General features: G+C 47.4%; 1 protein-coding gene and 1 long non-coding RNA gene across 10 annotated transcripts in view; one reads left to right on the forward strand and one right to left on the reverse strand.

Moving 5' to 3' along the window:
- The window catches only part of SCHIP1 (schwannomin interacting protein 1), a 145,993-nt gene that overhangs the window by 36,375 nt on the left and 94,682 nt on the right, over positions 1-14,936 (reverse strand). The window contains exon 1 of one of the 9 annotated variants that reach the window (XM_070583019.1): positions 12,806-12,959. The exons of 5 other annotated variants lie outside the window; for them this stretch is intronic. In XM_070583019.1, coding sequence (XP_070439120.1) covers positions 12,806-12,808 — 3 coding nt within the window. In that variant the 5' untranslated portion in view covers positions 12,809-12,959. Of the gene's footprint in view, positions 1-4,916; positions 5,456-12,805; positions 12,960-14,936 lie in introns of those variants that run through there. 3 more of the 9 variants (XM_070583020.1, XM_070583015.1, XM_070583014.1) reach the window with 3 other exon arrangements.
- Positions 1,490-4,690, forward strand: LOC139077081 (uncharacterized). The gene is made up of 3 exons (XR_011529293.1): positions 1,490-1,664; positions 2,566-2,646; positions 3,591-4,690. It is a non-coding gene; the product is annotated as an uncharacterized lncRNA (long non-coding RNA).

The raw sequence follows: 14,936 nt of genomic DNA on the forward strand, positions 1-14,936 counted from the left end.
GTTAGGCACAGGAAGAGGTTAACAACAAAAATAATAGAACAATTATAACAATATACTGTAATAAAAGTTATGTGAATGTGGTCACCCTCTCTCTCGACGCCTTACTACGCTGTGTGTTCGGCCTGAGGCTGGCCGTGGTGACCAAGCCCTTGCATGGGGCACCACTGCAGTGACACAGGGCAGTAACAGCCGGAGACTCCATTTCCCACAGATGCCATTTTAGAAGCCTGTCAAACCATCGCAGTCATTCAGTGTCACTGCCAGGACACAACAGCCAAACACCTCCTGCGTTTTAGAAAACAGCCAACCCAACTAACCACTGGGAGCTGGTGTCCTCAATCTCCCACGTCACGGAGGATCTGGGCGAGCGGGACACGGGCGTGTGAGCGGAAAGGAGGCAGGAGTGCAGAGGGTCAGGGGTCAAGAAGAGCCAAGTAAACATCCTGATTCTGACACTTACTAGTGTAGATTATTGAAACTCTTTAAGCCCCAGTTTATTTTTTTGAAAAAAGATAATAATACCTATCTCTTAGGTTGTTTTAAGGATTAAACATTATATAGAAAGTACCTGGCACAGAGCCCAGCCCAGAAAGAAACTTATTAAATGGTAGCTGCTGTTAAGGTCCAAGGGATAGGTGCAGAAAGCTAGCGAGAAGAGTGTAGAAAAGAATGAGAGAGACCAGAAATGTGCAGAACAGGCAAATCCACAAAGATAAAAAGCAGATTAATGGTTGTTGGTGGAGAGGAGAATTGGGAATGACTGCTAATGGGCACAGGGTTTCTTTTTAGGGGTAATGAAAATGTTCTGGAATTAGACAGTAGTGGTTTGCGCAACCTTATGAATATACTAAAAGCCATCAAAGTGTACACTTTAAAATGGTGAATTTTATGGTATATGAATATCTCAATTAAAAAAATAAACCACACACACAAGGTTTATGGATGGATTATTTTTTTTAATGGAGATCTGATTCACACACCATATAACTGGAAGATGTGGTTACCTGAAACGACCCATTTCTGAGCATGCTGGCTCACCGAGGTGTGCCCATGCGCTACAGCACGGAAAGAACCCTCAACCAGGAGCCAAGAGGCTTCACATTATCCCCTCGAAGACCAAACAGGCCGATTCCTCCCCTGAAGGACGGGGAGCCCCTGGCCCAGAGAGCAGAAGAGACTGTCCCCAGGGGAGGAGGCAGGCAGGGCTCAGGAACCTAACAGAGCTCTTCGTGTGCACTCAGCCCTCACAGACAGGGAGAGGAGGGTTAATGGGGGCTGAGGCAGCTTTCCCTCAGTAATGGTCTGGGGAGGGCAGAGCCCTCGTCTGCAATGGCAGCTGCCTTCTGTGTTCTGTTTATTGCAGTTTATCTCAAGCAGTCATTTCCATCCACCTTTTAAAAAAAACATGAGGCGCAGCTGTGGCTTCACTTTAAATATTGTTCCTTCCAGCCTTTGAATTTTTTCACAGGCTCCTCCCTAATCTTTCACCATAATTGGATGCACAATGCAAGAGACAGGACCTCAGAGGAACAGAGCGCAGGGCCAGCTTTGCTGTCCTCCAAGCTCACAAGACACGAGGCCTGGCCCCTAGCTCCTTATTCTGCGAGTCGCCTGCGCACAGAAGGCAGGCCCATTTCCCTGTGTGTGCTCTGCTCTGGGACAAGGTGGGAGCCAGTCTTCTGCTGTCTTCTCTGTCAGTTTCCTGACGTCCTTCCTCCCTCTCCATCCATGGAATCGGGATGTTTCCCGGGCACCGAGACTGTCCGGGCTGGCTTTGCGAGCGTCCTTCCAGGAGCACCAGCTCCATGGCAGCTGCTTCGACTGCTTCCCGTTTGGGCCGTAAGCTCCCGAGGGAAAGCCCCATCTCCCTTCCGAGGTCCGGGCCCCACGCACAACGCCAGGGACACGGGAGGGCTCTTGGGGAGTGAGGGCTGAAGGAATCAGGCCCTGACCCGCCTGCTGCCGGCCACCGAGGTACCGAAGTCCACCAGCTGTGAGGTCTTTACCAGAAGGTCAGAGGTGGCTCAGAAAGGCAGGCCAATAACAGGTGGAACACGCCCACCTCAGATCCTGCCAGGGTGCAGGCTCTCCTTCATAAACCCCACGCCCTGCTTTCTGTTCACAGCTTTCCTCCTCCTACTGAATCAGCCAGCGGTCCTTAATGGGACCCCTTCCCCAAGGAAAAGAAACAGATGCCTGCTCCCTTCCTTCCTCCGCCTTGGTGGAATCTAATTCTAGTCATCGGAAAGTTACCTTTCCCCTGAAGGCTGTTTGTCTGACTTTAAAACAACCTTGTAAAAATCAGCCCTATATGCATGTGCTGCTTACTAGTGCAATTGGTAAAGGACATTCTAGTGTACCTATGCAGGAGTATACCTTCTTTCCAGCTGTTTTTGACAAGTGACATGAGGCCAAAGAAGAAATTATTAAAATTTTTATTTTTACTTATACTCTACACAATTTTTTAAAATATCTATTTGTATGTGTATATATTTATTTTTTGCTGAGGAAGATTCACCCTGAGCTAACATCTGTTGCCAATCTTCCTTCTTTTTTTTGCTTAAGGAAGATCAGCTCTGAGCTAACATCTGTGTCAGTCTTCCTCTACTTCGTATGTGGGTCACCACAGCATGGCTGACGAATCGGGTAGGTCCACGCTCGGGATCCAAACCCATGAACTTGGGCCGCCAAAGAGGAGCGTGCAGATCTTAGCCACTACGCCACAGGGCAGGCCCTAAAATATCTATTTGTGGGTATGTTTTATACACATAATACATTTTTACAGTGGTTTGTGTGTGTAATTTATGAATAAAATATATGTACATTACAGGCATGGGTTCAAAAACATTTTACTGATGGATACCAGCTCAAAAAAAAGCCTGCAGACCACTGCTTTATGGCATCTAATTTTCTACTTAGTCAAGCAAACAGCAAAAACAGAGAAAAAAACTTAGAAAAGGAAGATTCTAATTGGGAAAAGTGATTTTTATACTAGTTAACTGTTTTCCTATTCTTTATATTTTAAAGAAAGCCTGTGTTGCCCTGATTCTCTAGGAGTGCTTGATAAAATTATCAATATTGTACCTTCATAGTACACTATCAATCAATGCCTTCATAGTGACCATGATATGCATAAATCTGAAAGTGCTCTGCCTGAGAAAGGCAGCTACAAAGCTGAAACAAGAGAATGATGCTCACAATTAGGGTCCGGAAGCACACAGCCTGGTTTCTGGGCACCCCACACATCCAGAAGTTTCATCTCACGGTCTTTTGTACCGACCGCTCAGACACAATCCTCAAGATCACGTGTGGCTGTCCACTGCCTGAGGTAGATCACAGATCGCACATGCAGCTCTGCTCGGTTGGTGGTGATGTTTTAAAACTCCTGGAGCCTCACACGTTTGTGGCTTTCGTCAGTGCTGGTCAGGCTGCCAGCAAATCACAGTTCCCTCACTCCAGGCATCGGGTCTCTCCCAGCTTCAGGGTGGGGTAAAACTACAGTGGTCATTACATTATCGTTGTTGCGTTAGCATTGGTATGGCTTTCGTTTTCCCTAAGTGTAAACTGACCTACACTTTTGCGTCTCACAGGGAAACTGTGACAGGCTTTTGGCCCTGAGAGTGGAGGCGGCATGAGAGTGGTGCACTTGCTCTGCTGGGCCAGGTGGGAGCCGGCTCCGAGGGCCGAGGGTCCCAGCCTGGCCTGCTCTTCTGGACCAGATAGGAGCCGGCTCCGAGGGTCCCAGCCAGGCCTGCTCACTGGCTGCCGGCAGGAGGGGACAGCTGAGGAGTGTCAGGGTTTCAGGACTCTGTGCACTTTGCACCTCAGCACTCGTTCCCTTCTTGAGGACCACGGAGGACAAAAACCACCCTGGGCCACCTGACAGGTCATTTAAACCTCTTTTACATATGTAGGTTTCAGCTTCTGGAGAAAGAACATAAACTCCTGTGAATGCTCTAAGGAATAAAGTACATACTGAAAACAGACCCATACACAAAAGTGTGTATATAAGATATAAATGGCCATATTTTCTATTATTATACTTAAGGATCTATCGAAATAGAAGCTTCTCTCTACATCTCACTGTGGGGAAAAAAGTAAGTGACATATTTGATCAAATTAAGCATTTGGCAGCAAGTTTTACTGTTTCAGCAGACTGTATTTTTTGATGTTTGCCTCTGAGGGGAAAGAGGTCTTGCTCTCCAGGTCCATGAGGGAAGGGCTTGTTCTTGCTACTGTGCTGTGCCATGCCTGACCCCTGACTCGGGCCGGATAATGAGGGGGAGGACGTGGCGTGTTTAGCCTTCTGTGGACAGACAAGCATATACTTGTAGTTTATTTTCATGACCTCACGCATATAACTAAAGGGATTTTTACTTGGGCCTGTTATTACCAGACAATTACCATAGAAAACATTCCAAAAATATATTTACTGACTTTCAAAAGAAAAGGCAAACAAAGAATTAGCAGATACTTTATCAATTTTTTAAAACCGCACACTTCTCTTAGTAAAACTTTGTATTTTTCTTTGTTAAAAAAATCAAACTCAGAAAGACGGGTTAAACATGCTAGTAATTATTTACTGCAGGTGAACTGTCAACAGTGTCAATAATTTAAGAAATTACTGCTTTATACAAAAAGCCTGCCTAGTAACTAATTGCACAATAAAACTTTTTCAACTTTGAATATCAACATGTGTATTCCAGTTACTGCTACAATCCATTAAGGAATGCAAGCTGGGACAAGCAAAGGGAAGAACTCCCCCGCTTACCGCGGCTGATTCTGTGCATGTGGCTTTCCTGGATATATCACGGCAATGGCCACTGAGTGTGCAATCTGGCCCTCCTCAAGGGTGCTCTTTCTCCCAGTTAGAAAAATGGCCCGATTGTTTACAGACAAAGAGCCCTCCCTCTTACCTTTTTATAATTCCCCTCCACATCCAGCGGGGATTCTTGACTCATGATGTCATCCATTCCATCACTGTCCAAATTCATCCTTTAACTCTTTAGAATTTCACCTAAGAAATCGCCTCCCATGAATTCCGACAGGCTGATGTGCCCACCGCCCAGCACCGTGGTAAGTGTTCATGCTGACATGGAGAGCCAGCTGCGAGTGTGTGCCCGGCTGTGCGTGTCCTTGCCCTCCCTCTGTCCCAGAGACGCCGCCCTGCCCGGCCTCCCCGCTGAGTCCTGCACTCCGGCAGCGGGCAGCTGCCGTTCTCCGAGGCCCACTCCGCCCTGACACTCGGCTTGTTGAGGGCCCAGCCTTCCTGTCTGCTGGCACTTCCCCTGAAGGACCCCGCCTGGATTCCTCTCAAGGAAAAGCTGGGTCAACTCCCCAGCTCCCCAGTTCAGGCCTAAGGGCGGGCAGGAGCTCTGTGAGGACACCACAGCCTTACTCTGAACCAGGGTGCAGTGCAGGGCAAAAATAGATGCAGACTTCACCAGTGAGTGACAGGCCGGGTATCCCATGACAAAAGGAAAACAGGAGAATTTAAAGGCAACCTGTAAGACAGACATTTACTCTTTTTCCTATAACCAATCATTTCTTAGAATCAGGCGTAAAGGTCTCATCTTCTGGTAGAAGCCCCAGCATAAGGATGTAATTTATTTCCAACATAGAGAAGGAGCCCTCTGTCCCAGGATCAGTGCTTTGTTCTATTAATATAGGCAAGAGAAAAAGATCCATCAACTTTTCTTTAAAATTCAGCCAGTGGTGGGTTTTTTCCACAAAAGAGAGCGTTCCTTTCTGCTGCTGCTTTTACCCTTTTCCCATGGCTTTTGGTTTTGTTTACTGGCTTTACATACAAAAACGGACAAGGCCCACAGCTGGAGGATGTTTTGGTACAAGAAGCAAACAGAAGTGTACACACTCATCATCATCGAATTACTACAGCCATAGACTAAAAAATATACCCACTATTTACTGAAAAAAATAAAGGTACTGTTTGCAAGAGAAACGGGCCAAAGAAGAATTCTAAGGCCAAGCCTCCACTTAGCAACACCATCTTATACTCTGTATGCTGAGACAGAAAGCCTCACAGATACTAGGCCAGTACATTTCCCAACATGAATCCCTGACTAACCTCAACGCCGTCAAGAACTGAGTTCTAAAGCAAAAATGCCATTCAATTAAAAACCTTCCACACAGCAAAGGAAAACCATCCAGAAATGAAAAGACAACCCACCAACTGGGAGAAAACATTTGCAAATCACATATCTGACAAGGGTTTAATTTCCAAAATATATAAAGAACTCACACAAATCAAAAACAAAAAAAATGAACAACCTGATCAAAAAATGGGCAGAGGGTATGAACAGACATTTTTCCAAAGGAGATACACAGATGGGCAAAAGACATGTGAAAAGAAGTTCAATATGACTAATTATTAGGGAAATGCAATCAAAACTACAATGAGCTACCACCTCACACCCGTCAGAATGGCTATAATTAACAAGACAGGAAATAAGTGTTGGAGAGGATGTGGAGAGAAGGGAACCCTCGTACACTGCTGGTGGGAACGCAAACTGATGCAGCCACTATGGAAAACAGTATGGAGAGTTCTCAAAAAATTAAAAATACAACTACTATATGACCCAGCCACCCCACTACTGAGTATTTACCCAAAGAACTTGAAATCAACTATTCAAAGAGATTTATGCACCCCTATGTTCACTGCAGCATTATTCACAATAGCTGAGACATGGAAGCAACCCAAGTGCCCATCAGTATACATATAATGGAATTCTACTCTGCCATAAAAAGACAAAACTGTTCCATTTGTAACAACATGGATGGACTTTGAGGGTATTATATTAAGTGAAATAAGCCAGACAGAGAAGGACAAACACTGTATGACTTCACTCATGTGGAGGATAAACAAACACATGGAGAAAGAGAACAGATTAGTGGTTACCAGAGGGGAAGGGGGCTGGAGGGAGAAAGGGGTAAAGGGGCACATATGTATGGTGATGGATAAAAACTAGAGTATTGGTGGTGAGCATGCAGTCTATAAGGAAACTGAAATATTAGAAGGTACACTCAAAATTTACACAAGGTTATAAGCCAATATGATCTCAATAAAATAAAGCAAAAAACTCATACTCTCTAAATATAACCACTACCACAAAAAAAAGTGTACCACCACATATATCCAAGTTATTTCCACATCTATCAAACCTGAGGATTCTGGGATCTGGCTACCATGAGGCATTCAAGACAATAAATAATTCTGTATAGGTACAAAAAAAAGAAAGTGAAAACACAGGGCATAGCTTGGTAGAAAATACTCACAATACATATTTCTGACAAAAGGACCTGTATCCAGCATATATAAAAGCTCTTACAACATAACAATAGAAAGACAAACAACCCTACAAAAAATACTTACAAAGGAGGTGCCAGCGCCAGCTAATAGTGTAAGCTCACACAGTCCATCCCTCCCACTGATGATGACTAAAAACTCTGGACAAAATACAGAAACCAACTACCTGAGAACTCTTTAAAAAAATGCCATTCAAGACAGCCTTTTGGCATCTGAACCTCTGCTGACATGCTCACATTCAGTTGTCTACTATTTCTCTCCACAAATTTTCTAAAACATCCCATTTGTGAGACTCGTGGCATAGCTGCGTCTCAGCGTCAAGTCCAGATGGCGGTGGGGCAGCTCCTCCTGGAAAGGGGCTGGGCTATGAGCCTGCTGAGCGCTTCTTCGAGGAGGTCCCCTGGGGACCGCTCTGCAGCCTCTCGAATCCCGGTTCCAGGAGGAGGTGTTCTGTCACTTACTCTATACTGTGCTTACCGAGAATCACTTAGGACAGGAGTGGACCCATTTTATCTTTTGAACGTACGTGGTTGCCACTTCCACGAAGCGGGCAGCGCCGCCTGCGGCCCCCGGCCGGCATCCCAGCCCTCCCGGACCCGGGCCTCCCGCAGAACGGCCTGCCCGGCCAGGCGGCACGAGGCCACGGCGCCCCTCGCCAGCTCAGCCGCTGCGGGCACGGCTCCGCCCCGGCCTCACTCTGCTCCAGACCCCAGGACCCCGCTCCAGAGCAGGCTCCCACGCTGCAGGCACGGAGCCCTGCACTGCTCCGGGGCCGCCCCCAGCACCGCAGAGCGCCCCAAGGAAAAGGCTTTGGGGTTCAAATGAAGTACACTCTACTGTGAAGGTGTGAAGTGCATGTTAAATTCTGCCACGTGGACGAAGCGCGCATCTTATTACAAGACATGTCTGAGCGTCAGAAGAATAGTTACCCTTTACTGAGGGGTGTATGTGCCCGGCACTTCACATGTGCCTCTGGCACGTCTTTAGTCCTCACAGGGACCCCGTGGAGTACACAGTATTATCGATTGCATCTTAGAGCCCAGCGAGAGCTCAGTGAAGTGAAGGAACTCGTCCACGGCATGGCAGCTTGTCAGCGGTCAGGCCAGAATTTGAACCCGGGCCCTCTGCTTCTGTGGCCCACATTCTCACGGCCGTGCTAGATGGCCTCCCCCTGGCTGCCTCAGTAAGAAACAAGTGCACACAATAAAGGGATCGAGCACAGCCTTTAAAAGCCACGTTGGATACAGAGAGAATTCCGGCAGTACGCGTGTAACCACACCATACACCGCAGCACCCGTGACACACCTGGCGCCCAGCGCGGATGGCTGCTGCCCGCTGACCAGACCTCAGGGCACGAAATGGAGCGCCTCCACGGGTGCTCAGGACCCGCCCCGCGGCGCAGAGAACTCCCCTTTCCATCTCCCACGGGCCTTCAGCGCCACCGTGGCTGCTTGCCAACAGCCCTGACGGCTGCAAGCCTTTTTCTGAGAGCAGGGGTTGGGCTCACGCATCCTGTTTTCCCCACAGCAGCTGGACACCGCCTTACACACGGTAAGTAGACAATGAAGAGCCGCTGAATAAAAACACAGACAGAGGAGGCTCGTATGTGTTGTTTAAAACGTGCCCTCTAAACGCTGTCCACAGAAGAAACACTGATTAGTGCTTCCCACCGAAATCTTCTGTGGAAACCACGTACGTTCAAAAGATAAAAATGGGTCCACTCCTGTCCTAAGTGATTCTCGGTAAGCACAGTATAGAGCAAGTGACAGAACACCTCCTCCTGGAACCGGGATGCGAGAGGCTGCAGAGTGGTCCCCAGGGGACCTTCTCGAAGAAGCGCTCAGCAGGCTCACAGCCCAGCCCCTTTCCAGGAGGAGCTGCCCCACCGCCGTCTGGACAGCTTGTACCAGCTTAAAACAGCTGATGCTTTCCTATCATGCAGACTGAATGTTTTCTAGAGCTTTGCTACTCAAAGCATGTCCTCTGACCAGAGCTGCCACATCACCTGGGAGTTTACTGGGAAGGCAAACTGGCTGCTCGCACTCCAGACCTGCTGAATCAGAAATTGCATTTTAAAAAGAGCTCCAGGATTAATCAATGCACCTTAAATTTTAGCAGCACAGCTCTAGACCTTGAAAATAATTCATTATAAGCCATTATCCTTCTATTTGGTGGCAAGACCCTGACTTTAGATGCTTGGGATCAACACTGTAAACAATTTCACTTCCAAGAAGCCCAAATGAAGACAGGAAAGGAAAAAATAAAACAAAAGGCCACCTTGGAAGATGTGAGCTGAATGTATTATTTAGTGGTTTTGCAACCGCTATGCAAACAATGGGACGACGGCCACTCATGTCCTTCCTACGAAGAATGTTTCCTGCCTCCTCATTCTGCTACTGCCCTCTCTGAAATGAGCTGCGCTGGCATAGCATGGGCCAAGATGCTGATGCCTTCCCTCAGAAAACGTGCACAGAGCCACTTACAGTCCCTGAGCTCGGAAGGGCCTCTTCTTACCCCCTCTACTAATTCAAGGACTCGAATGGAAAGCTTCAGTTTCCTGTTAAGATGTGCTCTGAACTGCGAAACACATTGGTCACATGAGCAAATGCTTTTAAATGACCATTATCGGGCGCTGGTGGAAATTAGTGACTCCGGGAGCACCAACCACATTCCTGGGAAATTACTTAGGCATTGTCAGTAGATTTTCCTATTCACAGGTGGAAACTCCATTTCGTCCTGAGTAACACTTCAGCCTCCCACTGCCTTCCCTTCAGCCTTAACATCCAAATTCCATGTGCTTTACAAAATGACACCTGATTTATAATCTCTTTCCAAAAAAGCTGTTTTTTCTTCTGTGCGAAGTTCACCTAAATTTGGTTTGCTTTTCAATTAGGGATTCTGATAGCCACATAAACCGTGAAAATATGCAAGTGATTTTTTAATGGACTTTTTAGTGTAGGTCAGAAAAATTAAAATAATGGCCTTGGGAGTGTGAGGTGGAGGAGATGGAAGTGTTGGGAGTGGACAGAGTGCAAACACGCACCCTTGGCAAACAGACCGAGGGCCACAGGCCCAACCGAAAACCCAGCACAAGAAACGCAGCCGTGGTCTCGCTGATGGCCTGGCACAGTGTCCCAGTGGGGCCTGTGTTAGCGCCCTCACGACGCATCTCTATGTTACGACGCATCTCTATGTTCTCAGCATTCTTTCCCCATTAGTGGCTGTCACCATGCTGACTGTCACCAGGCCTTTCTGATGGTTATCTTCTTCTGATTTCAAGCAGTTTTGTCAAAGTACTTTCTATTTCAGGAAGCTTGGCAGTTTCTGATGCTTCTACAAAGGGCACAGGGGAATACTCAGTACACCAAGATTCCAGTTTTCCCTGGGTACAGAGCACGTAAGTAAACAACAGGATCTGGCCTCACTGGGATGGGGCTCTATTAATGTTAAGCTTCTGCATGTGAAACGGCGATCAGTTACCCAGACTGCGTGTGTGTGAATGTGGGCTCTCTCCTCTGCACAGGTCAGGTATGCACAGGTGTGCACCACAGAGATGGTCCCACTTCCTTCCCTTCCCCAGCAACCCCTTCACCAGGAGAAAACACTGGAGGCGTGGCTTAAAATGTGTGTTACATACTTATTTCTTAAAAGCACTTGACGCTGGAGTCATGTTGTCTGGGGCCCCAAGTGCTACTTTAAATAGTAGTGACCTGCTTGTACTGAATTTCTATTTCAGATCGGGTCCATAATGAAGCCCTTTTGAAGTGATTTTTTTTTTTCATTTGGGCATTTATCACTATGCTCCTTTTGTAGTAAAACACATAAATTAGATTTTCAGGTATCTTGGCTAAAAACAAGTGCAGATGAATTTACATCCAGAATTATTTTCTTAATTTTTAAGGTGGTAGATATGTTACCACCTCCTCAGAAAAACACACTGTGTCTCAAAGGCAAAACACAGCTATACTATAACCAAGCAAAACAATGAAGACAAAGTATTCTCCAACTCTACTAACGATGGGGAAAAATTTCCCAATCGAAAAAACTACAGAATAAGGTAGACGATTGTTTCATTGAACTTATATTTAAAAGCCTGTATCAAACAGTGCACTAAAATGCTTTGAAATTCCTTTTTCCCTGAGGTCAACATATTTTTCCCTGCTCTGGATGAAACCAGGCTTAAATTGGGTGGAATCTTAAATGAACTCAAATTTGATACCCTGTTCTCTCCTTCACATGAAGGAGAGATCGGGAAATGAGCCCTCACTTGGCCTCGTGTCAACAGGAATAGAATCTATTTCCTTTCCTTTGTTAACCATTAAATGACCCACTAGAATCTGGGCATGAAGGCTGTTTATTACTTTCTCCAGCAAGAATTTTTAAAATATCTTGAAGTATTACTTCAATTTATATACTCCCTAGTTTTGTCATTGGGGACCAATATAGGGCATCTTTTATGTGCTGGGTATGACACTTCAATTAGGCTGACACATTTTACCCAAGAAAAATTTGGCATTTCAGGAGGCAGTAAAATTATCCCTCTATATGGTAAAAAGGTTTATTAAAACTTTGCAAAATTCAATATATTAAGAAAGGCGTCTGAGAGCTGAGTACTTGCCTCAATGGACCACAGGTATTTTGAAAAAGTGCTTGGGAACAGACCATGAGGTTCACGTTGGGGAAAGTCTCTGGGGAGGAAGTGGGTACAGAGTATGTTCTCAATGCACTGTCTCTGGGAAGGCTGGGGGTCAGCCTCCCTCATTTATTCCTACACTATGTCCCCCATTTTGGCACGTGGGGTGTCTGAAATGCTGGCAACTGGCCAAGCGGCTCGCCGCCAGGTACAAGGAGTCCTGGGGTCCGCTTCAGCACTCCCTGCGGCCCCACACGGATCTGAGCAGCTCTCTGGCGTTACGATGGGAAATTCTGATCCTACAGACTCAGAACGGCACCAACTGCAGAAAATGCAATTCAATCCAACAAACATTTATTGAACACACACTCCGTGCGTAGGGCAGGAAACGAAGCCAAGATCTCTGTCTTCCAGAAGGCTGTTGTCTAACGGGGAGACAGACCCACATGACCCTAGCTGTAAACGGGCTCTAACAGAAGTAGAAACGCAGGACGCTGAGGGGCAAGTTTCCTGCAGGAGGGGGCATTTGGGCCTTGAAAGCTGTACCAGCCTGCAACAAGTAGAAGTCAACAGTGCGTGAGTGGGACCCAGACCACGCTGAGGCCCCACCGCAGAGGGATCACTGATGGCAGTGGGCAGGAGTGGGGGGTTTGGAGGGACGAGTGTTTCTGCCCAGGGTTCAGATCATGGTTAGGCCTTGAACGCCAAGCAGAGGGTCCGGAATTTATCCTGGGGCCAAAGGGGAAGCAGTAAAGACGTGTACCGTGCTTCCTCAAGGCCAGCTGTGTGTTGAAGAGGACTCTCCTTAAGCTGTCGAGGGAGGAAACAGATGAGGGGCATTCACGTACCATTTCGCCTTTTTCCTTTCAAGTCTCCACTCCCACAGCAGGTAAGCACGTGAGGGTGTGGTCTATACCTGAGGTGGGCATACGGGAATCTGGCGACGGAAAGGAGGTGAAAGCATGTCACTGTCTTTCCATACACACTAATCCCCAAAGCCAACTGCAGGGAAACAGGAAAAAATGTTTGGGAGCTTTTAAGCAAAATGGACCTTTTGACCTAAACTGTGCTTTCAAGTTAACAATATTTCAAAGCTTTCTATCAGAGACCATTTAGAAGAATTTGGCCTCTTGAAGGCTGCCAGCCTGAAGCTGTGGGCAAAGTTCGTTCCTGAAGAGACTGGCTTCCTCCCAAGACTGGAAAATGGAGGGCGACGGCTCTCTCCTGGCTACTACCGAGAACGACACGCGTGCCTCGGAGCGGACGTCAGCCCCAGCAGGAGAGGAGTGCCAAGATGACGACGACACGGGGACCGTTAAAACTAAACCACTGCAGACGCTCCGCCTGACGACTCCACTCAGACCCGCCCTCCTCGGACACGCTGTCCAAAGCACAGAGCATCCCAACACCTCAAACAGGTTCTCAAGCTCTCAGTGGTGGCGAAACTCTCTTTCTCACAGTCCTCTCTTTGGAAAAGCAGGAAACAATCACGTTTCTGCACGCTAGCAACCAACACAGGAGGGCGGCGACGCCCAGGCCCTGTGCTGCTCCCCAGCTCCACCGAGCCCGCCTGTGTCGGCACGGGAGCTGACCCGGTGCCAGTGAGGTGGTTCTGCCAGGGGCCTGCCAAGTCTCATGCCCACATGTTAACGAGGAAAAATCCCATTTCACAGATGAGAAAAGTAACAAGGAACTAGCGACAATCTGACCCAAAGACCACGAGAACAGTGCAGGTTAATGGTTCAGAGGGTAAGAATGAAAGCCACCGCAGCAGCTATCAAAATACAGGAAACCACGATGCCGGAGTGTGTCTAAGATTCCTTTTCTCTCAGCCAGTTTTACACAGAGGAGGCATATCCATCCATATTTCTTGAGGGCTTGTTCTAGGCGCTGGGAAAGCATACGGATACAAACAAAGATCCCCGCCCTCAGGGAGCTCACGTGGAGTGAGGGAGGCAGAAGATAAACAAACAAGTAAAAATACGTCCTCTCATAGATGGTGATGAATGCCAAGTATAAAAATAAATTAGAGAAGTGCAATAGAAACTTTGGGATAGAATTGCAGACGTGGAAGTTGGCACAGTAAGTCAAGAGAAGGCCTCCCTAAGAAGGTGACACCGGACCAAAGACCTGAAGAAAGTGAGGGAGGAAGCTATGGGGGTTACCGACAGACAGAACACAGGTGCCCAGCTGAATCAGAGCTTCAGATAAACAGTGAATAATGTTTTGGTATAAGCATGTCCAAATACTGCAGATTATTTGCTAAATCTGGCAACCCTTCACAGGGGTTTCTGGGGGAAGCACATGCCAGGGAGAAGGGACAGCAAGGGCAGGGCCAGGCCAGCCTGAGGGGAGGGAGAATGGGGAAGAGGAGGCCACCAGGCATCAGAGGCAAGTCGACGCAGGGCCCGGTGAGCCCCAGGAGGACGCAGGCTTTTCCTCTGATGAGAACTGTGGGATGGGTGACACGCTCTGACTTAGGTTTCAAAAGATCATTCTGGAAACTGTTGAAAACCGACTGCAGAAGGGGGCACAGGCAGCAGCCAGAGACCCGTGAGGAGGCCAGCACTGCTATAATGATGACGATTATGATAAAATAGTAACAATAATATACATCCAGACAAAGGCACCAAAACGTGCGTTTAATTTTGGGGGGGAAGGGCCCTGAAGCCTCAGTCATGGGCGCTCCATTAAGAAACCTTGATATACATTTACAGGAGGAAAGGAATGAGTCCTACAAATAAATTCTACCAACTCATTAAAAATGCTAACCGAGGAATTTGCTTTAACCGCTACATCATCCTCCTTAAAATTAAGTAAATAGCTAAGGCCTCGTGTGACAAAGGGGAGGTCTCAGAGAACATCAGACCGTGGGTCCTACCAGCGACGGTGGCGACATCAAGCCGCGCACTCAGAGAAGCTGCCCTTTCTGAGACCAAGCGCCCGTGGTGCGACGTGGGCTCTAAAGCTGAGGTTTCT

This window comes from Equus przewalskii, chromosome 18, assembly GCF_037783145.1.
Source record: "Equus przewalskii isolate Varuska chromosome 18, EquPr2, whole genome shotgun sequence".
In the NCBI taxonomy this organism is placed as follows: domain Eukaryota; kingdom Metazoa; phylum Chordata; class Mammalia; order Perissodactyla; family Equidae; genus Equus; species Equus przewalskii.